The sequence below is a fragment of the Gymnoscopelus microlampas genome (assembly GCF_963454915.1).
Source record: "Gymnoscopelus microlampas genome assembly, chromosome: 1".
NCBI classification, from domain to species: Eukaryota; Metazoa; Chordata; class Actinopteri; order Myctophiformes; family Myctophidae; genus Gymnoscopelus; species Gymnoscopelus microlampas.
Window position 1 is genome coordinate 8,237,912 of NC_139962.1, and position 25,255 is coordinate 8,263,166.

The 25,255-nt window shown below is 40.8% G+C and overlaps 1 protein-coding gene across 1 annotated transcript; it reads right to left on the minus strand.

Annotated features, from left to right (window-relative positions):
- Window positions 1-8,440: 8,440 nt before the first annotated feature.
- pamr1a (peptidase domain containing associated with muscle regeneration 1a) lies at window positions 8,441-23,397 on the minus strand (the record flags this gene model as incomplete). The annotated part of the gene is made up of 11 exons (XM_084053476.1): window positions 8,441-9,034; window positions 10,863-11,224; window positions 12,473-12,708; window positions 13,230-13,305; window positions 15,752-15,946; window positions 16,752-16,961; window positions 18,178-18,185; window positions 20,535-20,756; window positions 21,251-21,365; window positions 21,886-22,011; window positions 23,265-23,397. 11 exons carry the CDS (start codon window positions 23,395-23,397, stop codon window positions 8,462-8,464), a joined length of 2,256 nt encoding a protein of 751 aa, XP_083909602.1. The 3' UTR covers window positions 8,441-8,461.
- Between the last annotated feature and the right edge of the window lie 1,858 nt (window positions 23,398-25,255).

Consider the following 25,255-nt stretch of genomic DNA (forward strand, 5'->3'; position numbering starts at 1 on the left):
ACTTTGAGAGTTGTTTTACTGTACAATGTAAGTCAATGAGGGGCATATGTTATGATATTCTAATCAAGGGAGCAATTATGTTTGATTTCTTGTCCACCTTTGGAATTACATCATGGCAAGGTAACTACACAACCAAAACCTAAAGTGGTCTTGCCCTTTAACAAGAAACTGAGTTAGCTAGTTTAGCGGTTCTCAATCTTTTTTTCATTTCAAGGACCCACACTTTTATATGCATTAGGCCACGGACCCCCATGACTCTGACAGTTACACACCTGTAATGGTCCATTTGAGACGGTCTTCGAGGTATGAAAGGGTCCATTTCGGACGGTGGTCGAGGTACGTAAGGGTCCATTTGGGACGGTCCCCGAGATACGTAAGGGTCCATCTGGGACTGTCCTCGAGGTATGTAAGGGTCCATCGGGGCCGGTACTTGGTGATGCTTTAACAGGAACAGGATTGGAGGTCCGGGTCCAAACTTTCCTGGAATATGCCCTGCATGAGGTCGAGGAGAGAGTGGAAATCAGATGTGGGTCCTATAGCTACAGCAGTGGTGGAAAAAATACTCAGATATTTTACTACTTTTAAGTAAAAGTAGCAATACCACAATATACAAAAATACTCTGTTACAAGTAAAAGGCCTGTGTTCAAAATGTTACTTGAGTGAAATACAAATGGAATTGGCATCAAAATATACCTAAAGTACAAAAAGTAAAAGTATACTAAAATGTTTGAAAATAGCAGATCTACAAGCTCACAACGCGTCGCGATGCGACGCGTTGTGAGCTTGTAGATCGGCTATTTTCAAATAGCCTAGGTATAAAACAGGCCTAAAGTGGTTAATGTATGTTCATGTATTTTTTTTATTCAAACTACCTAATAGTCGGTGTCTACATAAGCATGCTACGAATGGCACTACATGTCACATGGGCGGACCACATCAGTGTCAGTTTGCTCGCCACCAGTACATTTACTTGAGCACTGTACATGACTACGTTTTTTCATCGAGTATCTGTGCATTACTTGAGTATTTGTATTTGAGATACTTGTGATTTTCATGTCAAAGACACATATTGTACTTTTTTTTTTACAAATAGCCTAGCTTGTGTGTACAGTATGCCTTACTTTTTACTTACTAAAAAAAATCCTTCAACAATTTGAAAGAAACTAGGGCGGCAGTGGCACAGGAGGGTAGAGCGGCCGCTTGGGAAACACAAGGCTCCCAGTTCGATCCCGGGCTCCCCCAGAGTTAGTGTCAAAGTGTCCTTGAGCCAGACGCTGAACCCCTAATTGCCCCCGATGGGCGGGTTGGTGCCTCGCATGGTTTCCTCCGCCGTCGGTGAATGAATGTGTGAATGTAATTGTAAAGCGCCTTGGATAAAGACGCTACATAAATGCTCCATTTTATTTACCATTTTCAAGATGTTTAAAAAATATTCAATGTTGTTTTTGATATTACTAGGGATCCTATAGGGTTCATGTGGTTTATTTATTCCAGTATTTCAGTGAGAGCCAGCCGTATATGTGCTAGTCCACAGCGTAGCCTACATCGGTTCTGATTCAGGGACAAATGTGAGTGGACTAATAGAATCCATCGATTCAATGTATTGTGACCGTCATTTTTTTAAAGTTTAGGTGAGTGAGTTTCCCTAGCATGTCATTTGGACTCTTTTATACAGTTGTCTGAGTCACACATTCATCCCCATGTCTATGCGGTGGTGGAAGAAGTAGGCCTAGTCCGTTTTTTTCTTAAGTAAAAGTATCAATACCACAATGTACCACAACATAATCTGTGACAGTTCTGTGACAAAGGTTCGGTATTTACTTGAGTAAAAATATAAATGTATTGGCATCAATGTGTACTTAAAGTACCAAAAGTACTCATTATGCAGAAATGTCCCATTTCAAGTTTTCAAAATGTATAGAAATCTTTTGAAAATAGCCGATCTACAAGCTCACAACGCGTCGCACCGCAAGGCGTTGTGAGCTTGCAGATCGGCTATTTCCAAATAGCCGATGTGTATAGGGCTGAAGAGGTTAATTCATGTTTGTAATAATAATCAAAATCTACAAAGTAACTAGTAACATAACGTTTTCAAATAATGGTAGTGGAGTAAAAGCAAGGGGCAAGGCTGAGATATTTACGATGAGGCCGACAAAATGGCCAGAGTGGCGCTGTTTTACCCTGCGCCGACCTGTGAGTTCAGAAAGAATTTATTTTAGCGCAAGTGAATGGGTTTTTTGACAAACTTTAGACTAGATTTTCTTACTGTCATAAATTCTATATGCTTCCAGTCGCTAGTTTAAAGTCTCCTTTCAATCATCAGGATATGCGTTTTGCTAAATTATGGTTCTATTTATTATAAAATTGACGATAAAGTAGGCTATTCTCTAGGAGGGGCGGGATGATTTGATTGACACGCTACACAACCAATAGCATTCATTCCCCGCCCCCCGCTCTTGATTGACAAGTTACCCAACCAATAATGGTCTGAACTCATTCTGACGCGTATTGAAAGATGGCGGACCTACAGTCTTGCAGCAAAGGCGTCATTTTCGGTCTGTAGAAAGCAGCGGAGGGGGTTTGTCCATCTCATTTATACAGTCTATGAGTAAAAGTACAATATTTGTCTCTGAGATGTAGTGGAGTATAAGTAAAAGTATTGAATATTGGAAATATCCATGCAGTAAAGTAGAAAATACCTCCAAAGTGTACTTAAGTACAGTACTAGAGTAAATGTACTTGGTTACTTTCCGCCACCATATTTATATACCAACACGCCACACAACGTGTACGCAATGTAGACTTGGGCACCAACAGTTGCCATGTGGCCCCTGTAGGTCTAGAGCCCTACTACAGTATCTCCTGTTTCCTTAGAATTAGGCAGCTTACAAGAACATCCTCCTGGAAATGCTTTTATAGAAATAATAACACAAATGTCAAGGGGATGTCAAGTGCATCCTCCTGACATAATGTCACAGTGACTTACCCCCCAATCCAACCCTTGAAGATAATTGTGCCAAGCAGGGAAGCATATTCTGAATACAACCATTCCAGCCCTGTTTCAATGACATCCCGTTTCATTATGGTGTGTGCGTGTGCGTGTGCGTGTGTGTGTGTGTGTGTGTGCGTGCGTGTGTGTGTGTGTGCGTGTGTACGTGTACGTGTGCCTGCGCGTGTGTGTGTGTGTGTGTGTGTGTGTGTGTGTGTGTGTGTGTGTGTGTGTGTGTGTGTGTGTGTGTGTGTGTGTGTGTGTGTGTGTGCGCGCGTGCGTGCGTGCGTGCGTGCGTGCGTGTGTGTGCATGTGCGCGTATGTGTGTGTCTCAATCTACAAGCCCACACCCAGTCACAATATGACGCATTGTGAGCATGTGCATTGGCAATTCTTTTTTCTACTTTGACGCTGTACGTCAAATTATCAGGCATTATTTTTTTCTAAAAAGAAACAAAAAACCCCATAAAAAGATGAAACACGGAGATACAAGATTTCTGCCCGACAGCGACGATATGGGCCTATGGCAGACAGGGTATAATAATATTAATATTAATAATAAGGGTAGGGGTAGAGGGGACCATGTCAGGGTAGACAGGGTACAAGGGGTTAAATTGATTACATTTTGCTTCATGTATTAGGCTACATTGTACTCATTCACACATACATTACATATCGTTGTTGTCGGGGCAGAAACTTTTTCCCCGTTAATTAACACCGACTTGATCATACTACAGCGTCACACAAAAACGTGGCAGATCTACAAGTGACACGTTTCGAGCTTGTAGATCTGCTACTTTTGATGCTTTTTAATTTGAATCCTAAAAGTAACAGTTTTGGACGGTTTCCACCCGACAGAGGTGATTTACCCATTCACACGTGCATTACATAACTCTCTCAGTTAGTGCCTTGCTCAAAGACACCGAGCCAGGAGGAGCAGGGGATCGAACCACAGCCCCTCCTGAGCAGTGATGACGTACTCAACCCTCAGTACTTGAGTCAAAGTATAGGTACTCCTGGTCAAATATTACTCCACCACAAGTTTGAAATATGTATCTTTCTGCATGACAGCAATTATATGAGAATTGTTCATAATCTCAGGAAGGACAAACTTCTCTTCACCTTCTTAAAGGGATATTTCACTTTCAAATACAAATTGGGTCATTTTATCGTCTACTCAGGCTTTTGGGAGCACCCCGGACAGTTTTGATGTTGCTTGATTCAGTATTTAGAGATTTGATAGTCATTTTATCAGACACGCCCCCTTCCTATACAAACCCGATGTAACTTCAAACTCCATTTTAACCATGATAGATTCATCTGAAACACCCGTCCTTGGTTCTGGTGACTGATATTGTCCTTCTTATACGTGAGGAGACCGTGTTTAAAACAAAACAAAACAATGAAAAAGTAATCGAAAATACACGGCCTCATCGCGTATTAGGAGGGCAGGACAAGTCACCAGAACCAAGAAAGTGGTGTTTTTGATGAATCTAACATGTTAAAAATGGAGTTTGAAGTTACAATGGGTTTGTATAGGAAGGGGGCGTGTCTGATAAAATGAATATCAAATATCTAAATACTGAATCAAGCAACTTAAAAACTGTCTGGGGGCTCACAAAAGCCTGAGTAGCCAAACAACTTAGAGTACTAAATATATCACATTTATGTTTTACTCAACATGGCACTCACAGCTTGTGCTTCACATTCAAGCATAATTATGATAAAATAAATGTGTGCAAAAAAATATTGGGATATTTTTGCAGAAATCAATTTTACCGATATTGCATTTTTCTTCAGGCTGATATCGTCCGGTATCGATATGAGCGATTAGTCGTGCATCCCCTAGTAGTAGCTTATATCATAATCTGGCATTGATTGCTCGTAATACATGAATGAAATCATATTCACCTGTGTCCCGCCCTTACTTACTTAAAGAAAATGTTGTTTGTTCCCTTCAAATGTGACGTCAACTCAACGCAAAGTCCTATTGTACATACAGTAAACGATCTTCTTTTGTCAAGTACGGTATAATCTCAGCAGAGTTTGTGTGACAGGTTTGTTCCACCGACACCTTCTCCCACTGTAAGGAGCCCCGCCCCTTTGTGAGTTGTGAGTCAACCAGATGCACACACCTGACACAAAGCCTTATACCTGCACGCTCGCATATCATGCACACGCACACCAGTGTTGCCATGTCTGCTTATTATAAGCGACTTTGGACTAGTTGTTTTCTGTATAGTTGGGGCTTGTTTCTAATGTGTATATAACTTATTTGGGCTTGTTTCTAATGTGTATATAACTTATTTGGGCTTGTTTCCTAATGTTGTTTAAACCGGTTGTTTCTTAAACATTTTTATGTCAAGGAACCCCAGATTAATTTGTCCGTGGGGCCCCCAAATCTTGCATGGGGCCCCCATCCACCCATGCAAGATTTGTGTTGCTAAAAATATTCCAATTCCTTCTACCATTTATTTTAATTTGTACAGATTTTTCTTTTTTTAGATCGGCTATGTACGAATAGCCGTTGCCTAGTCGCTTCTGTTGAGCTTGTTTTCATAGAACTGGTTCCTTATTTCTCTCGCAAAATCTGGCAACACTGATGCACACACACACACACACACACACACACACACACACACACACACAGATACACACAGAGAACCATGGAGGTGGTGGGGGCAACAGGAGCAAGTATGGGAGTGTATGCACTATGCCTGATTTGAACTTTGTATACGAGCTGTTTGTGAGCTTGTAGATCGGCTATTTCCGGCACGCGAGCGACACCCGCGCGCGGCTAATCATAATCAGGCTTTCAGATTATCAGACTTTCACTCTCACTGCTTTAGCTCTGTGACATCACACAGCCACGCCCTGCACAATGGAACACTATCTGTTTCATTTGAATGTCTTTTATTCTATACAGTGGTGGAAAGTAACTATGTGCAGGTACTAAAGTACTGTACTTAAGTACAATTTTGAGGTACTTTTACTTTATTGGAGTATTTCCAATTTTCAGTACTTTTACTTCTACTCCACTACATCTTAGAGGCAAATATTGTACTTTTACTCCACTACAATTATTTGAAAACTTAAGTTACTAGTTACTTTGTAGATTGTAATTATTATTACAAGACATACATGAACCACTTCAGCCCTATTTAAACTGTGGCCATTTGAAAATAGCCGATCTACAAGCTCGCGTTGCGTTATAGATCTGCTATTTTCAGAAGATTTTTATACATTTTATACATTTGAAAACTTGAGACATTCTGAGTACTTTCTACTTTTGGTACTTTAAGTACATTTTGAGTATTTCTACATTGCAGTATTGATACTTTTACAGAAATTGAGTACATTTTCCACCACTGATTCTATATTTATTGCCTTTTGTGTTATGGTTTGCCAATGAGATCAGCTGTAGTTCCCCCCCCCACCCCCCAGGGGATTAATAAAGTATTTCCATTCTCCTTATTCTTTCTGTCTCAACTCCGATACTATTATTACTACTATACTATTACATATCTATTCCTACAGGACACATTGTTCAGTAACAGGGCTCTCCTTTTCTCTCCAGCTCTTTAGTAAACATAAAATAAATGTTCAGGTCGGGATGCCAATTTCCTCCAATCAGAAGAGAGAACTCACACACTGTGATACTGTATAAACATGCAGAATTAGAAGTGATGAAACAGGAAAGAAATGAGTCACGGCAATTTTGCGTCGCCAAATAGCTTCTATAGTCTTGTGGGTCTGGACTGCAGCGATTATTTATTTAGTAAATTAAATAAATATAAGCAACCTGTGAGTCCTCTTTCATCACCTGCTGTAGCGGGCCAATGCACGAGACTAATAGGTGTAACTACGCAGTCATTGGCCGGGCTTAAAAAGGTGTTCTGAGCTGGAGGAGAGCTGGTAGAGAGAGAGAGGGAGAGAGAGAGAGAGTGTCTGCGTCTCAGGAGTAAGAGCTAAGTTTAGCAAATCCCCTCAGTGCCTTTCTCAATGACATGCACATGTTGGACAGTCTGCGATGGAACTCACGAACGTATGAGCTCACGTGCAAGCTGAACGCAGACAGACAGACAGACACACACACCCACACACACACACACACACACACACACACACACACACACGCGCAGCTAGGTAGTTCAATGTATTGTTCATAAATAGGGCAGCAGCAGTTAATCAGAGTAATTTGATTCAATCGATTACTTAAAAAAACACATAGTGGGTAAATCAGCTTCTTGCCTCCCCCTGGCACTCTTTTTCTTTTTAAAGATTCAGTGTTCACATTTTGTACTGTTTTTAAATTTGTGTGCTTAATAAAATAAATGTAATTGACTCAAATACTCAATATACCTAATAGGCTACTTGAGTGTAGATACTCCTATAGTAAAAAAGAAAAATACATAACTACAAGTGAAATTTGTACTTGAGTTAAAGTACAGGAGTGTGTAAAGACTTAACAGGCTTAAATCATTCTTAACAGTCTTTCCTCGACTTAATTTATGTACACTTAATGACTTAATGTATTCAGTTGATTCAGCTGATCTTTTTCATTTTACACTCAGTATCTGGCTCAGGCATGACTTTTACTTTGTTGAAAAAAACATGTTCATGTCAAGTGTTACGTTTACACCAATCTAGATATTGTCACTGTTGGGCAGAAACCGAGAAACCTCCACATGATCTCTATGTTTTATGCATTTTTTTCATTAATCAATTCACTATTTTATATTTTGTCGTATAGCAGTGCAACGCAAAAGTAGCAAAGATAGCCGATCTACAAGCTCACACCATTTTTTACATTTTATACTATTATAACACGGGACAAGGGACGCCAGGATGAAAGTGGTTTAGTGTGTCTGTGGGTTTTATAAATATTTAACCAATGAAAAGTATTAACAAGACCTCATGACTAAATGATAACTACAATGGATCCACTGGAACACAGGCTCTTTTTTTCTTTTTGTACATTTTATGGAAGGTAACAGTTTTGAACTTACAAGGTTTCCACCCTACAGCAGGGACGTACACAGATAGACTCTAGGTGGCGCTGGAGCACCTGCCCTTTGCCCTCTTGACCAGAAGTGCCCTTTTGAAAAAAAGGGGAAAAAAGGCTTTTTTTCAGTTTACAGCAGGGGTCTTCAACAGGGGGTCCGGGACCCGTAGGGGGTCCTCAGAGTTACTACAGGGGGTCCGCCAAATCTTTATGTGATATGATTTTTCTTTTTACCATAACCACTCGAAACCTAGCATCCCCTTTTCTGAGGAGAACTTTAGCCAAAAATAGCAGATCTACAAGCCCACAACGCCTCGCAGATCGGCTATTTTTGGCAAAGAGGTATAGGTGTAGAGGGAAAAAAGAGCAGACCAAGTCCACAAAAAAAAGTATAATTTACTTGAGCACCTGCCCCTCAAAATGTCTGTGCACGCCACTGCCCTACAGAGACTATCTACTGTACATTCTATTTCATGTTTTTCTCGATCCAGTCTCTGAAGTTCAGTATCCGCGTCTGCCCGGTGTAAATGAGCCCGTGGCAGTTCCTCTGGTCGCGGAAGACACTCTCTAACCCAAACAGTTCCCACACAATGTCAGAGTCTCTATACTTCTCCATTTCACTCGGCGACAATAGGACGACGGGGGAAGCCACGTACGGTATGACAGTGATGCCGGGCATAACGTTGGGACAAGGGACGTCGAGAGCGGAAGGTTTGCCGATGAGACACAGCACGTTGTCGGTGAGCATGGACACGTCCGTCCCTATCAGAGCGAACTCTCGTTCGCACCGGAGAAAGTCGGCCACCTCGACGACTTCGGTGTAGTCGTCGGCGTGGCCTCCGGCGTCCGTAGGGCCGCCGAGTCCTACCGTCCACCGGGCGGCGAACGCCTCCGTGGCCATCACCTCGCCGCCTTGCATTCTGGGTAAGCAGACCGGTGACACCTGCCGGCTGACGCGGGCCTTGTCTCGTAGCTTGAGCATGGCGAGGTCAGAGTCCAGGATGGACTTGAAATTCGGATGCACCAAAATACTTGAAACCTGCAGTAGCAAAACATAAGAGAAACAGGTTTCAGCTAAGGCTGATTATGATATATATATATATATATATATATATATATATATAGAACCAATAACACGTTTTTTTTTTCTTCTACAAATTCCGATATATTTTTTTGTAATCAACTAAATCGATTGGTCTGATTAGCTTTACCCTGTATTATATTTCATTGTACAAAGGTGGTGTATACAGCCATAGTGAAAACAGGTCTACAAGCTTGTAGATCTATTATTTTCACTATATATCTTTGTATTAAATCATTCATTAATCGCCCAGCCCTAGTTTGAGACAACAGAGCCAAATTAGTTATTAATGAAGACTTCTTATTTAGAAAAATGTATCCAAATACGAATCTCACAACTTGTATTTACAAAAGTAATACAGAACTATACTTTGCCTTTAACAATACTTTTAAGCTGTGACAGCTTAAGAAAAAAAACAGGAGTGCGGTTGAATTAGGCCTTCAGTATAGGAACCCCAAAATGAAACAGCATTTTTAATACCTAGTATTTGTTTGATTACACTGAGTGTAGCCGACATATCAGGGGATTCTCACGTGAAGCTACATGTAAACAAGATGGATGACTGGATGTGTGTCTGACTAATTGAATGTATTCATTTGGTATTCAAATGGTATTCCCTCGTATAGGATCTAGTTGTTAACATGTGTACTCTTGCTGATGTTAAGTACTGCACGGTGCACGCAACATTCTGGTGAAGCACCTGTCTAGAGACTTCTGCAGGGTTGGCTTCAGGGTCCAGAATTCACTGCCATAGAGGAGAGAGAACAGACTCTACCGTTGCATAGAAGAAGCTGAGTTTGATTTAACCTAAGGCCTAAGGCCAACCTTGGCACACTCTAACTCCAGGAGTTCCAGTGCTTGCTCTCTCTCTTCATGTGGATATGTTCCTCTATGTGGACTTTCTGTTTTACCCGTTTTCTGCCCTGTGTGTTTTTCTTTGCACCTTATGTCTAATCATCCACACACCTTTTGCTATGTAGATACCCAACCACCCCTTTTTTCTACTCTGTACTTATAGTACAGACACCGGAAGTCTCACCGGAAGTATAGTACACCGGAAGTATCACTAGACGAGATTTCAATCTCGTCTAGCGAGAAAAATTATGGTGCGCATTCAAGACAATCACGTTGCATAGTGTTCTGTCACTATGAACGTCAGATCTCACCAAAAGAATATTAAAATACGCGATCTAGCGCAAGACCTATTGGCGCACGTTTTAAGCTGTGGCGGACCCGGGATTGAGTTACGAAATGTTTCTACCGTACCATTCATCCTAAAATATCATAACATCATAGAAAAGTTAAGAAAACCGTGGACCAAAATTCCCCTTTAACATCATGTATACTGTGCATACTGTATCTGCTGGTCTTAAGCTATGTGTAGCCTATATTATGTAGATACCTTGATCTTTTTATGTTGTCTTTGATAAGCTATTTGCTATTTAACCCATGAAGACCGGGAACGCATCTCGTGTTATTTTAAGATTTATTTGGCTATTTTTGCAAGCAAAGATTTGAGTTACAAATGTTCGCTTTAACAATGCATTCAAAGATTTGCACAAGTGCTAAATATTTTTCAAAAATAGCAGATCTAAATGTAGATCTGCTATTTTTGAACAGCCCAAAGAAATGTGTAAATGACACATACAGTATGCGTTCCCGGTATTACATGGCTAATGTTAGATAGTTTTACATCTGTAAACTGGTTTACATCTGGCTTACATCTCTAAGCCAGTGAGGTGACACACACACACACAAAAAAAGTTGCTTCTGACTCTGATTGTACCATCAAGCGTTGCAGGACTCTAGCCCGCTCCTCGGAGGCGTTCCTGTGCTGCATCCCCAGCACCACCCTCACGCGGTCCGGATGGAGCGGGCCCCGCTGCCTCTGGGTGTCCAGCTCCACCACGCAGTGCGCTGCCACCAGCACGCTGCGCTGGGCGACCAGAGCGCCGCTGCACACCAGATGCCACAACGCTGCCTCCTCGTCCTCGTCCTCGTCCTCGTCCTCTGACGACCTCTGCTGGCCGCCCGGGGCATTACCTCCGGCGGCGGCGGCAGGTGAACGGCGGACATAGATGGCGGCGTGCCAAGGCCAGCGCGTCCCAGAGGGATTCTGGGAGTTGAAGGAGGTAACTTTGCCACACACTGGGGGGTATAGCGGGGGAGGGGATAAGATTATAGCAAAGGGGGGAAAAAAGAGAAAAAAGAAAGAGTGTGAAATTCAGAAACATACATTAAAGGGATAGTTCACCCCCAAAATGACTTTTTTTCTATGGATTAGTCACCCCACGGAGACTTGAATTCATGGATATTTTTTTTGTTTTTGTCATATTCTAAGCCAATAATTTGATGACCGGCAGCGGTTCCGGTAGGAGACACAAAGAGTTTCCTTTGTGTCTCCTACCGGAACTAATGCCTACCGGTCCGCTGGTCATCAGATTATTGGTTTTAATCCGACAAAAACAAAAAAATATCTATGAATTCAAGTCCGGAGTATTTCCAATTGTCAATACTTTTACTTCTACTCCACTACATCTGAGAGGCAAATATTGTACTTTTACTCCACTACAATTATTTGAAAACTTTAGTTACTAATTACTTTGCAGATATAAATATTACATTATGAAACATACATTAACAACTTTAGCGCTATTTTAGACCTCGGCTCGATCTACAAGCTCACAAGTTAACGCGTCGCATCGTGACATGTTGTGAGCTTGTAGATCGTCAAACATTTTACTACTTTTACTTTTGGTGTGCTTTAAGTACATTTTAAAAACCAATACTTTTGTACTTTTAATCAAGTAGATTTTGAATTCCGGACGCTTACTTGTAACAGAGTACTTCTACGTTGCAGTATTGATACTTTTACATAAGTAAAACATTTGAGCACTTTTTTCCACCACTGTTGATAATGGGCTCTATGCACAGCAGCCATATTATCACTTCCTTCACAGGTGTTACCAATGATACTAATGAAGGCTCTGTTCCATTTAGTGTAGGACAGTGGTTTCCATGACCCCCATAACTCTGAGAGTGTACAAATGGAACCAAATGGATCCTTACGGGTCCATTTGGTTCCATTTGTACACTCTCAGAGTCACACACCCATAAGGGGCCATTTGGAAGCCCATGAGGGTCCCTGGACCCCAACTTTAGACCCACTGGTGTAACAGAGTGTTTCCAATTCCAGTGAGCCAACATGTACACAACATCAGCACCCTGACTCTGTTTGACCAGAATGGAACAGAGCCTTCATTAGTATCATTGGTAACACCTGTGAATGTCTTCATAATATGGCTGCTGTGAATAGAGCCTATCCCCTTCATCCACTACAAGGTGAAAGACACAGACCAGCAACACCAAAACAACCTGGTCCTCTGCTGCCCCCACCTGGTGAACAGGACACATGGCGGCCGGTCCACTTGCCGGTCTTCAGACAGGTGCGCGTGGAGCTGCCGCTGTGTCGGTACAGAGAGGAGGAACACTTGTACTCGATGCTGGTGTGGAGGTGGTGGAAACCACGAGGCAGCACCGGCAGAAGTGTGTCCTCACTTTTCGGGTGCCTGTTTGACGTGAACAGCTTGAACGTGGGCGGCAGCACGTCATACGCCGACGACACGTCTGACCTGTGTGGAAAAAAGAGACTTATATTGTAAGAGACATGTATTTTATTAAAGAACTGGAGAGACTGCCTGCTACTGAACAAAGGGTCTATAGCATTAACTACAAAAATAAATAGCTTTAAAGCAGCACTACGCAACTTTCCAATTCTACCCAGGATTTGAACCTGGTTTTCTGTGCTGACATTTATACCATTGAGCTAATAGAGCATGGCTGTTTGCTCAGGGGAAACATAGAATTTTGACTATGAGGTCAAACTTGGTGTCAGATCCTGTATCTAGGTGAGACGTGACGTTTGACATGATTTAAATGTCTCAATAGAAGAGCAGGGAGACTAAATACAACCACCCCAAAAGTTATATTGTATTAACATACTGTACCATATATTGGACAACATTACATTTTTATTCATCAAAAAAACAGTTACATATAGTGAGCCTTTAACTTTTTAACAAAACAAAACAAAAAGCCACGTATAGCAGCAGTAATTGCTTATATCAATAATTAAAATGAAGATAATATTATAGTGTCATACTTTGATGTTTGATGTGGCTTCAGAACCGTCTGTGTCACCAGCTGTGATACTTTGGGCTCTCTGCAAGCTGGGAGACACACCAATGACATCATCAATGACATCATGAATGACATCATCAAAGACATCATCCAGATCATTGATACATCAGCAGTTCTCATCGTGCCAAGGACCCCCAAATTGATATGTATAAACATTTTTGAAATACAGTATAAATCTTTTCTTTTTTCCTCAAACATAGCAGATATAGGCTAATAGATCTGCTATTTTTGAATAGCCAACGTATAAAGTGGTTAAAATGATCAGATGCTATATCAACTACTTTTGCTGGGGACCTGTACAGAAACCTGCCTACCAGTGACATCATCGGCGGGGATCCCATTCTTCGGTCATCATCGGGAAGGCAGGTTTGACCATTTCAAACAAGAGTTTCCTTTTTCTTTTTTTTACGGAAGAACAATGGCTTCTATTCCAGCATATAACTTTCCAGGAAGAGAAAGCCGGTTGTTTTGATTAGCTTGGAATCCCCATCGGTGATGTCACTGGTACGCAGGTTTCTGAACTGTCCACAGCCCACCAATGAGAACCACTGGTTTATTTGATAAACATTTGGAGTAGTTCCTTTACTTGGGTAAAGGATATACTTCCTACGGTTAATATGAGCATCAAAACAATACTTTAAATACATTTTTATAAGCACACGCACATATATTCCATGGGGCTGGACCACACATGGACAACAATGACCTCATCAACTTGCGACGGGCATTGTCCCTATTGAGTAAAATATGAACTATTCATAAAATAGATACAATATTTAATAATAATAATAATAATAAACTTTATTTGTATAGCACCTTTCATGACATGAAATGCAGCGCAAAGTGCTTTACAGAGCAAGAATACAGTTACAGTTACAACCAATTTAACAATAAAGCAAACAAAAAATAAAATAAAATAAAAGCAAAAGCATAAAACATTAAAATAGGCAATACAGTGAGGACTTAAAAATCAACCAAAGAGTCAGCTAAAAGCAAGAGTGAAGAAATAGGTCTTGAGCTGTGCTTTAAAGCTATCGACAGAGGCTGCCTGTTTTAGGTGTAATGGGAGTTTATTCCACACTGTTGGTCCGTAAAAGCAGAATGCTGCTTCACCGTATTTTTTATATGTCATTTTAGGCACCTCGAGTAGGTCAGCACTTGAAGACCTGAGGGTCCGGTTTGGAACATGTCTCTCTAGGCAGTCATAGAGGTAGGAAGGTGCCAGACCATTTAGAGCTTTATAAACTATTAAAATAATTTTAAAATCAATCCTAAAAACAACCGGGAGCCAGTGTAGTGAAGCTAGAACTGGAGTGATATGTTCTCTCATTCTAGTTTTAGTTAAAATTCTGGCTGCCGCATTTTGAACAAGTTGTAATCTGTCAGTTGTTTTCTTAGGCAGGCCAGAGTAGAGTGCATTGCAGTAATCAAGCCGAGAGAAAACAAAAGCGTGGATCAGCGTTTTTGCGTCGTCTAACGACAGATAGTCTCTAATTCGCGCAATATTTCTAAGATGAAAGAAAGCAATCTTGGTGACATGATTAATGTGTGCATTAAAATTCAATTCAGAGTCGATAATAACCCCCAGGTTCTTTACTGTGGTGTTACTTTCTACAGCCAGGTTACCAAGTCTACTTATTATTGATTCTCTCTGCTCACTGGAGCCAATTATGAGAATTTCTGTTTTATCCTCATTTAGCTTAAGAAAGTTCTCACTCATCCAGCATTTTATACTGGACAGACAGGTCAACAATGGGTCTAGAGCGCAGGGGTCGTCTGGAGCTACCGAAAGATACAGCTGGGTATCATCAGCATAGAAATGGAAGTTCACTCCGTGATCGGCGATGAGTTCTCCCAGTGGTAGTATATACAGGGAGAACAATAAGGGACCCAGAATTGAGCCCTGTGGAATACCAGAACAGATGTCATGTTTGTCTGAGTCAAAATTAGCTAGGCTGACAAAATAGCTTCTGCCTGTTAGGTAAGAGTAAAACCAAGACAGGTGTTTTTAATTGTAGTTATAGAGGGCAATTGTAATGTATTAAGGCATGTTTGGCTTATAGACGGGTTTCCTGTTAGTAAACATGAGAGGATATGACCGCGCAGAGGAGGGGTAAGCCTATAGAGGGCGCCATTACCCGCAGCAGCAGCTCTGGTCAAATGTCCATTCATAAAAGAAATGATCTTCACCGGGTTTAATGAAAGTAGATTACATTATGCAGTTTGTAATACCTTGTTTACTCAATAAAAATGATTTGTCGGAAGTTGGATCTGTTTGTATATAATAGCAGCATTATGCCTATTATGCCTATAATAGCAGAATTATGGATATCTAACTCCCGAACACAACAACAGAGTGAACGGCGCTTCCGGTTCGTTTCCCCCGAGCATGCGCAGATTGCGCATTCTGCTCTGTGATGACGTCGTGCGGAAATCCGTCTATTAGCCAGGGATCTTTTTAACACAGCAGCCTACCTCTCACACACTGGGGTGGTCTGCCGCTCCATGAGCCGTTGGACAGGCAGGTAATGGTGGAGTCTCCACTCAGGATGTAGGAGCCTTTACAGAAGAACTCCATCTTTTTGCTGCTGACACCAGATCTGGCAACTACGCGTTTATGATGACCATGAGGGATTCTGGGTGGTGGAGCACAGTGTCCTCTGCTTACTACTGGAGAGGAGAGGAGAGGAGAGGAGAGGAGAGGAGAGGAGAGGAGAGGGAAGAGAAGAGAAGAGAAGAGAAGAGAAGAGAAGAGAAGAGAAGAGAAGAGAAGAGAAGAGAAGAGAAGAGAAGAGAAGAGAAGAGAAGAGAAGAGAAGAGAAGAGAAGAGAAGAGAAGAGAAGAGTCCTTTGTGTCTCCTACTGGAACCGCTGCTGGTCATCAAATTATTGACATAGAAATGAGACAAAAACTAAAAAATCACACCCAGTGTGAAGTGGGCGGTGTGGTCACAGTGGTCATCACAGTGATGGAAGTGATTCACTTAAAAAAAAACATAAAAGTGTTTTTTTTAAGTCCATACTGCTATTCATAGGGCTGCACATGTGTCATGTGTTTCGCTAGCCAATCACAGTCCTGAATTTGCAAAGTCAGCCAATCACATTACAGCTAGTGGTGATGACACTAGCTGTAATGTGATTGGCTGACTTTGCAAAAGTATAGATTTGCATTGACTTTGGAAGGGTTAGGGTTGTAGACTGCGTTGTAGACTATTGGCCAATCACGGTGCAGGATTGGTCAGTGTCCAAACCTCACTTATAGATAATATATATCCACAAATTCAAGTCTCCATGGGGTGACTAATCGATAGGAAAAAAAAAACATTTGGGGGGAGAACTATCCCTTTAAGTACAAACCAAGTAACATTCTTTCTGATCCAGCACCCAGCCCAGCAGGTCTGGGATGTGCGTGTTTTTTTTTGCTGTTCATCAGCTTCTCTCTCATCTTTAAGTAGGAACCTTCACGTGAAACGTACCTCTAACACATTTGGGTTCAGTTCCAGTCCAAGTAGCGTTGGGCAGACATGTCCTCTGCTCTGAACCAATCAGTGTGAAGGTGGGCTGGCACACATAGCTGACAGAGAGGAGCCGCTGCCCCGTCCCCAGCCCCGCCCCCGGCCCATATACGGGCAGGACATCCCCATGCACTGGCTTCTCTGGAGGCTTACACTCTGCATTCTTGGCAGCTGGAGCAGTTGGGAAAAAATACATAATGTTTAATATTTTTCTAGGCTGTGGTGGACAAAGTATGTACTCAAATAAATACTATTGACAAGTACACATTTCAAAGTACTTTTTATATTAATGCTTTGCTTTATTGAACATTTTTACATTTCCCAAAAAGTGTAAAAATAAAATCAGAAATGTTCATAAATAGTGAAAATAACAGGTCGGCATTTTTTATCCCTTTCATCCCTTCAGGCTATGGGACGTTGGATCTCAATCACTTCAGCCGTGCGCAACACGGCTGTTGTTTGTTTACAAGTGAGAGAGAGACGGCCAGTGAAGCACGTTTGCTACTAGCTGGCTTATTTCTAATCTATAATGTTTTCAGATACATAATTTAGTGTGCAGATTAAGTTTAAAATGAGTAATACACGCATCTTCAATGAGATTAAAAACGTACTGTAGTAGCTCTGTAATTAAAATCAGCTGTGTTTGAAGAACGTGCAGCTATGGGAATCAAACAGGTGCATGTAATCAAGATTCATTTATATTCATGAAGGCTGCGTTATGTCATCACGCAGCACATTTTCGTTTACAGGAAGTAATTAAGATTGGCTTTTTATGGACTTTAGATATAAAAATACACAAAAATGTTTTTTTTTTTCTTTTTTTTTTGCATCTATTGTTAGCTATGCCCATATGATGACCACGGATATGCTCTAAAAGTGTGAAAAACATATTTTTCATTTCACTGCACCTTTAAGTGGTTAATTCATCATATATTTTTATAAGTTTGGGTCCCAAGAGTTCCTACCTAGAAATGCAGTCTAAAAAGTACATTTGAATTGAAATGTAACTGAATGAAAGTCATGTGCTTGTAAAATACAAAGAAAATACTCCAGGACCACTTTTGTAGAGGTTTGGGTTGTGTATCTACATTGTCCACCTTTGTAACTCCAAAGGTGGACAAGAAAAATAATTGCTCCATTAATCAATCAATTTCTTATCAAAGGAGCAATTATGTTTGTATTTCTTGTCCACCTTTGGAGTTACAACATGACAAGGTAACTAACTGCACAACCCAAACCTCTACAAAAGTGGTCTTGCCCTTTAAGTACAGTACTCAAGTAAATGTACTCAGTTCCTTGTCCACCACTGTTTTGTTTAGGACAAAAGAACATTTTTTGCTTGGAAAGCCTTGCAATTGGTACTGTAATCCCATTTAACACGGATCACACGCTGTTCTGCAGAGGTCACAGAGAGGAGGGGGAGGGAGTTGAGAGTGTGATCAGAATAATGTGAAGGAAAGTGATGGAGAATAGTGATGCCAGCCAGGTAAATAATTGGGTTTGTGGTTCAAAGTGTAGGAGAGGCTCTAGAGAGCATTTCCTTAGAGATGATTCTATCAATAACTTCTTTTAACGATTAATCAAATCATCCAGAAGCACTTCTTTCAATACATCAACAAATAAACTAACAACTGAAGCCCTATTTTATACTTACAATAAAATATATATACAATAAAATAGTGAAAATAGCTGATCTACACTACAAGCTGACACATATCATGACTAATGTAACTGTTACTGATATCATATTAAGCCATGTGCATACTAACCACATGTCATAACCTACAGGAGGGTCCAAACATGTGACTCAACAAGTCGGCAATATTTGAAAATATGAAAATATTTTTTTCAGTTCAGTTCAGTTCAGTTCAGTTTATTTCCAGCTTTGGACAATACAAATGCTTTAGTGCAGTAAGACACAGTACAGGCAGTTTACAAGTGTCCTTGATGCTGGAAAAGGGGAAGGGAGAAGCATAGTGCTTATCGAGCCCTACCCCTGGCTCAGTTTACATATAGAAAAGAAAATAGACAATCATTTTGATGATAGTAGTAGATACTATAATAGATAACATAAAAGAAAAAAAGAGTCAATGTTTTGACACTCCTAGATAGGAAATGTAAACATTTCAGTGTTTAACACTCATCAGAATCATCATCAATAGAAAATAGAATAGATCAAGTAGAAAGGTCTGTTTTTTGTTTTGTTTTTTAACGTCGGTAACGGTAAATAGTAAAGAAAATAAATAAATAATAAATAAATAATAATAATAATATATGTTTTGACACGAGATACATGGTTTCTCCCACACATGACCTTTCTCTCATGTGGGAGTCAGGACGGCAGAGAGCTCTGCGTCACTGTGGAGCGGGTGGCAAAGGTAAGTTATAATATGATAGTACAGAGTATGTTAAATGAAATATGGTCTAGTTATTATCAGTAGATTGAGTTTCTTCCTGTAAGTATCTGTCAAAGTAGCTATTTTTCAGTTTCCTTTTGAATTGAATGATGTTTAGGCTTTTTTTAGTGTCATCAGCTAGCCCACTCCACAGTGACATTCCACAGGATGAAACAGACATGGACTTGAGGGTAGGGCGTGCAAGTGGTTGTTGAAAGTCTGATGGGTTTCTGAGGTCATGGTGACTGCTATCTTTCTCTGGAAATCTGTTTTGTATGTTGATTGGAAGTGATTTATTTTTTGCTCTGTACATGACTAGTGCTGTTTTAAATTTGACTAGATCGGGAAACTTTAGAATATGTGAATTGTGGAAAAGAATATTTGTATGGTCACGGTACCCAGTGTTATTTATGACTCTTATGGCTCTTTTTTGTAGTATGGAAAGTGAGTGAATTGCTGTTTTGTAGGTATTTCCCCATACTTCTACACAGTAGGATAAGTATGGTAGTATCATAGTGCAGTACAAGATATGAAGTGATTTGGTATTGAGGATGTGTTTTGCCTTATTAATAACAGCTATGCTCTTTGCAATCTTGACTCCCACATGCCTTATGTGGGGTCTCCAACAGATTTTGTCATCCAGGACAACACCTAGGAATTTATTTTATTTTATTTATAATTCAATTCAATTATAGAAATGCAGTGGTGGAAAAAGTACTCATATTTTGTACTTAAGTAAAAGTATCAATATTGCAATGTAGAAATTACTCTGTTACAAGTAAAAGTCCGGAACACAACATTTACTTGAGTAAAAGTACAAAAGTATTGGTATCAAAATGTACTTAAAGTACCAAAAGTAGAAAGTACTCATTATGCAGAATATCACAGTTTTCAAATGTATAAAATGTGTGAAAATCTTTTGAAAAGCTCACAATGTGTCACGATGCGACGCATTGTGAGATTGTAGATCGGCTATTTTCAAATGGCCGAAATGTATATAGGGCTGAAGTGGGTAATGTAGGTGTTGTAATAATAATCAAAATCTACAAAATAACTAGTAACTAAAGTCTTCAAATTGTTGTGGAGTAAAGGTACAATATTTGCCTATGAGATGTAATGGAGTAGAAGTAAGAGTACAGAAAATTGAAAGTTAAGTAAAAATACCTCAATATTTTACTTAAGTACAGTACTTGAGTAAATGTACTTAGTTACTCTACACCACTGTAGAAATGCATAGCAGACACATCAGACCATATCACTAGGTGCCAAATCTTTCACAATTAAAAAAAAAATCTGTACAAATAATTGAAGACAAACACGTCATTCCCAATATGAATACGCGGTATACCTGCCTGAACTCTGCTGGAAGGTGAGACCAAAGCCGTCCAGGTTGGTGTAACCGTCTGAGATGAAAAGGATGTGGAGCGTGTTCCCCGTGGTCCAGGCTGGAGGAGGAAGCTCTGACCCACAGAACCGGCCCAAGACCGGAGAGCTCAGACTGTCCCCGTCACGCACCTCAACGTAGTCGTAGCCACAGCGGTGGTCAGACTCCAGACTGAGACTAGAGAACCTGCCAGGGAACCAACTAGAATCAGTTCAATGTAGTGTTAAGGTGACTCTCCAACAAACAGACTACTTCAGACTTCAACAGACTGGCAGTCTGTTGGCAAAAGTTGGCATTTAGTTCAGCACGTAAACTGCCGGGCGACGGGGACGGCACATTGTTGTGCGCACGCGTTAAGGAAATCAGTTGACATAACTCTCCACACCAGGAGGCGGCAGTAGTCTGCAGCGCTAGTCTGCAAGAGCCTGCCAGTGTTGCCAGGTCAGCTTATTATAAGCGACTTTGGGCTTGTTTTCCTGTACAGTTGCTTGTAAATATTCCTAGTTGCGGGTTGCTTTTGTTTGGGCTTGTTTCTGGAGTGTAGTTGCTTATTTGGGCTTGCATTCAAGATTATTTCTGGAAATAGCTGATGCAATAGGGCTCAAGTGGTGAAACTGGTCACTGAACTGTTCTGAAGGTCTTGTACCAAAAGCTCAACTGTGAGGAAAAGAAGGTCCCACCTCAGCTCAATGTTGTGTCCAGGGTTCACGTGCACTCTCCATTCACAGCGGGCGTTGGTCGGGTAGCTTTCCAACGCCACAGTTCCATGGGCCCGCTGAAGGACTCCTCCACATGCTGATCACAAGACAAATGCAAACATTTACACTTTGTAAATATTTTTTAGTGCAATGGAAGGTGTATTGCACCACGGACCAATTTGTTATGGGTCGTGTGTGTGTGCGTGCGTGCGTGGGTGTGTGCGTGCGTGTGTGCGCAAGGTAAGATATACCCTTTTTTATTTAAAACTATATATATTTCAAAAGATTTAAAAGAGTTTCAACAAAAACATCAATTAAAAACAATTCCAACAGTTTTCAAAAGTATTTCATAAATAAAAGGGAAAACTAATCATTTAAAAAAAAAAATGTTCAAGAAGTAGTGAACACAATCTACAAGCTTATAACGTGGTGCAAATTGACCCCTTGTGAGGTTGTAGATCTGCTATTTTGTATTGTTTTTTCTTTCTTGAATATAGAGCTCTAACTTCTTATCCAAAAACGTTGGATAAGAAGTTTTAAACAAAACAAGTATCACTAAAAGTACAGCACCTTAAACAAAAAGCCATTCACCAAACTTTCTAAACATGCCACAGTACTTTTGCAGTCTCCTCCGCTCCAGCCCTGTCGACACTCCTTACAGAACGTCCCTCTGACAAAGAAGTCATCGTTGGATTTCCATGTTCCATTGTTACACCTTTTACAGTTTTCAAACAGACTGCAGCCTGCAGGGATAGACAGACAGACAGACAGACAGACAGACAGACAGACAGACAGACAGACAGACAGACAGACAGACAGACAGACAGTACAGTGGAAAGATATAGTGCCGATTCATTATCAATTCAGATTTACATATTGATAAATCTACATTTCCAACAACTATGTCCGATTTGAAGTCCTGACGACGTCACTCGTTCATCCCCTGGGTCGTGGAAGTAATTTCTCTATGGAGAATAACATTGGATCATCTCAGAATCAACTCATATAAGAATTGTGGTCCCTGTCTCTGCGATATTGTCAGGGAGGTGGCTCTGTATCGTTTATGATAGTCAGTCACTCATTTTTGATGCAGTCTGTAACATTAGCCGGAAGTGAAAGGCTGAAGGCAGACCAAAACCCCGGTTTCCTTGCGCACGTATGCTACGTCGACTTCCTCCCAGAGCCAACTGAGATAGTAAAAAACAGCAGAGGGTGCTGTTTTTCCTTTTCATTTGGCGATGGGTTCCCAGATTGTGTGCATACTAACCACAAGGACTAACATCTATTATGGGCATGTCATAACCTACAGGAGGGTCCAAACATGTGACTCAACAAGTCGGCAATATTTGAAAATATGAAAATAATTAAATTAAATTAAAGAAATGCAGTGGTGGAAAAAGTACTCACATTTTGTACTAGTACTACCTACTACTACCGATCTACAACTCACAACGCAGTGCAACGTGTTGTGAGCTGGTAGATCGTCTATTTTCGGAGCGCAACACCTGAGCGCAACCAAACATGAAATGACATGTCTTTTAGTTGTACTGGATCTCTTCTCCACTAGTTTTTATTTGTTGACGAAATTGTCAATATATGTAGTTAGTCTTAGTTTTAGTTTGTCAGTGAAAAAAAAGTAGTCGACTAACATTTTTCGTCATAGTTTTAGTCAACAAAATCAACACTGGTGTATACCTGGGTGTATAATACAAGGGTCACAATGGTCCTATAAGTGATCAAAGTGTGTATATATACCTGGGTGTATGATACAAGGGTCACAATGGTCCTATAAGTGATCAAAGTGTGTATATATACCTGGGTGTATGATACAAGGGTCACACTGGTCCTAAAAGTGATCAAAGTGTATACAGTATATACCTGGGTGTATGATACAAGGGTCACAATGGTCCTATAAGTGATCAAAGTGTATATATTTACCTGGGTGTATGATACAAGGGTCACAATGGTCCTATAAGTGATCAAAGTGTGTATATACCTGGGTGTATGATACAAGGGTCACACTGGTCCAGGGCGTTGCGGCAGCATGGCACGGTGTAGCCCACCTGGACCCCCGGCTGGGCGGGACACCTGCACTGGATCAGCTGGTACTCACAACATGGCCGACACATCACGCTCCACTCTGAACTGGGACAGCTGTCCTGGCCCCACGCTCCAGACTCTATATAGAGACGAACACAACATGAAGATATGTTATTTAGACAGATGCTAGCTTCATATAGACGAACACAACATGAAGATAGCATGTTATTTAGATAGATGCTAGCTTCATATAGACGAACACAACATGAAGATAGCATGGTCTCTCAATAAATAAATAAATAAAAAGAGAGAGAGAGAGAGAGAGAGAGAGAGAGAGAGAGAGAGAGAGAGAGAGAGAGAGAGAGAGAGAGAGAGAGAGATAGATATAATACATAAGGGGTTGAAGTGGTTAGACTTTAAACTGATGTTTTGAAGCGGAATTAGTTCATATAGCATCAACAATGTTGATGCTATATGAACTAATTCCGCTTCAAGGACCCATGGGGTCCAGGGGGTCCCCGGACCTTACTTTGAGAACCAATGATGTATCTCATTATACTACTTTGTCATACACAAAGGTGGTGCTCACTAATACTCATTATAAGATGACATCATTTCTGTCCACTATAACTCTGTCTCAGAGGAGGGCTGTGGACATCATCAGAAGGCAGGTTTTGTCATTTCAAACAAGATTGATTTGCTAAATGACTGTAATGTAATGTTTTCATTTATTTTATTTTTTTATCGATGCAAGAACAATGACCTCTATTGAAGCATGCTAACTTTCCAGGAATAAAGCAAGGCTGTAGTTTCTATTAGCTTGGAATCCCAATCGATGATGTCATTGGTAGGCATGGGTTTATTGATACAGGCCTCCTCTGAGACAGTACAGAGTATTAGTAGACAGAGGTGATTCACTCCCTCAGTCTTATGACAACCCAGTCTCCAGGCTCGGACGTCTGGATTTTATGTTTCCACATAAAACTCAAACGTTACATTATAATGTAATTTCGTTCATTTACGTTTGTTGGACTTGAGCAGTAGTACAGACAGACAGACAGACAGGCAGGCAGGCAGAAATTGTAGCTCACCAACTTTGGGCAACAACACATGTCTCTGTGTGTGTGTGTGTGTGTGTGTGTGTGTGTGTGTGTGTGTGTGTGTGTGTGTGTGTGTGTGTGTGTGTGTGTGTGTGTGTGTGTGTGTGTGTGTCTCTCTCTCTCTCTCTCTCTCTCTCTCTCTCATGTTACCTAACATGTTATTTTGCCTCTCCCCTTACACAGAGCATTTCACACCTTAAAACTAAACGTTTAGGAACAAGTTAAGCAATTTACTAGCTGGCTCACAGACAGTGTTGTAGGATTTACAGTGTTCTAAAAACTCAGGCCAGTTGAAGTGATGGATTTAGCCTACTTTTCCATGAGCACACTGAAAAAAACACCAGTTCACTATAAAAGGTATGCACACTCACGCACGGACGGACGGACGCACGCAGGCACACACGCACACTTGCACGCACACGCAGGGTAAATACAATGTATTTCTATGCAGATGTGATCTAATAAATAAAGTATGCGTACGTAGTGGACCAGTGGGGTATAGGGCTCCCTGCAGTTCCCCAGAAAAGTGTCAAATCATTTGTTTTGTTTTACAGATTAAATACTGCCTCGTGGAAAATAAAGTGTGATTCATATTTGCGGTTCGTAGTTTTCTCTGCTGAACCAAATGCACAAAACCTTCTAGTTGTTTAGTCCAGTGGTTCTCAAACCTTTTCATGGCAAGGACCCCCAAATTCACACTTAATACCCCGCGGACCCCCATTTTAAAATATAAGCTAGGGACCCCAATAAGAGAAGGTTTTTACGGCTCTCTAGCAGTGATTCTCAACCATTTTAATTTCAAGGACCCCCAGTTTGACATGCATTAGGGCTACGGACCCCCATTTAA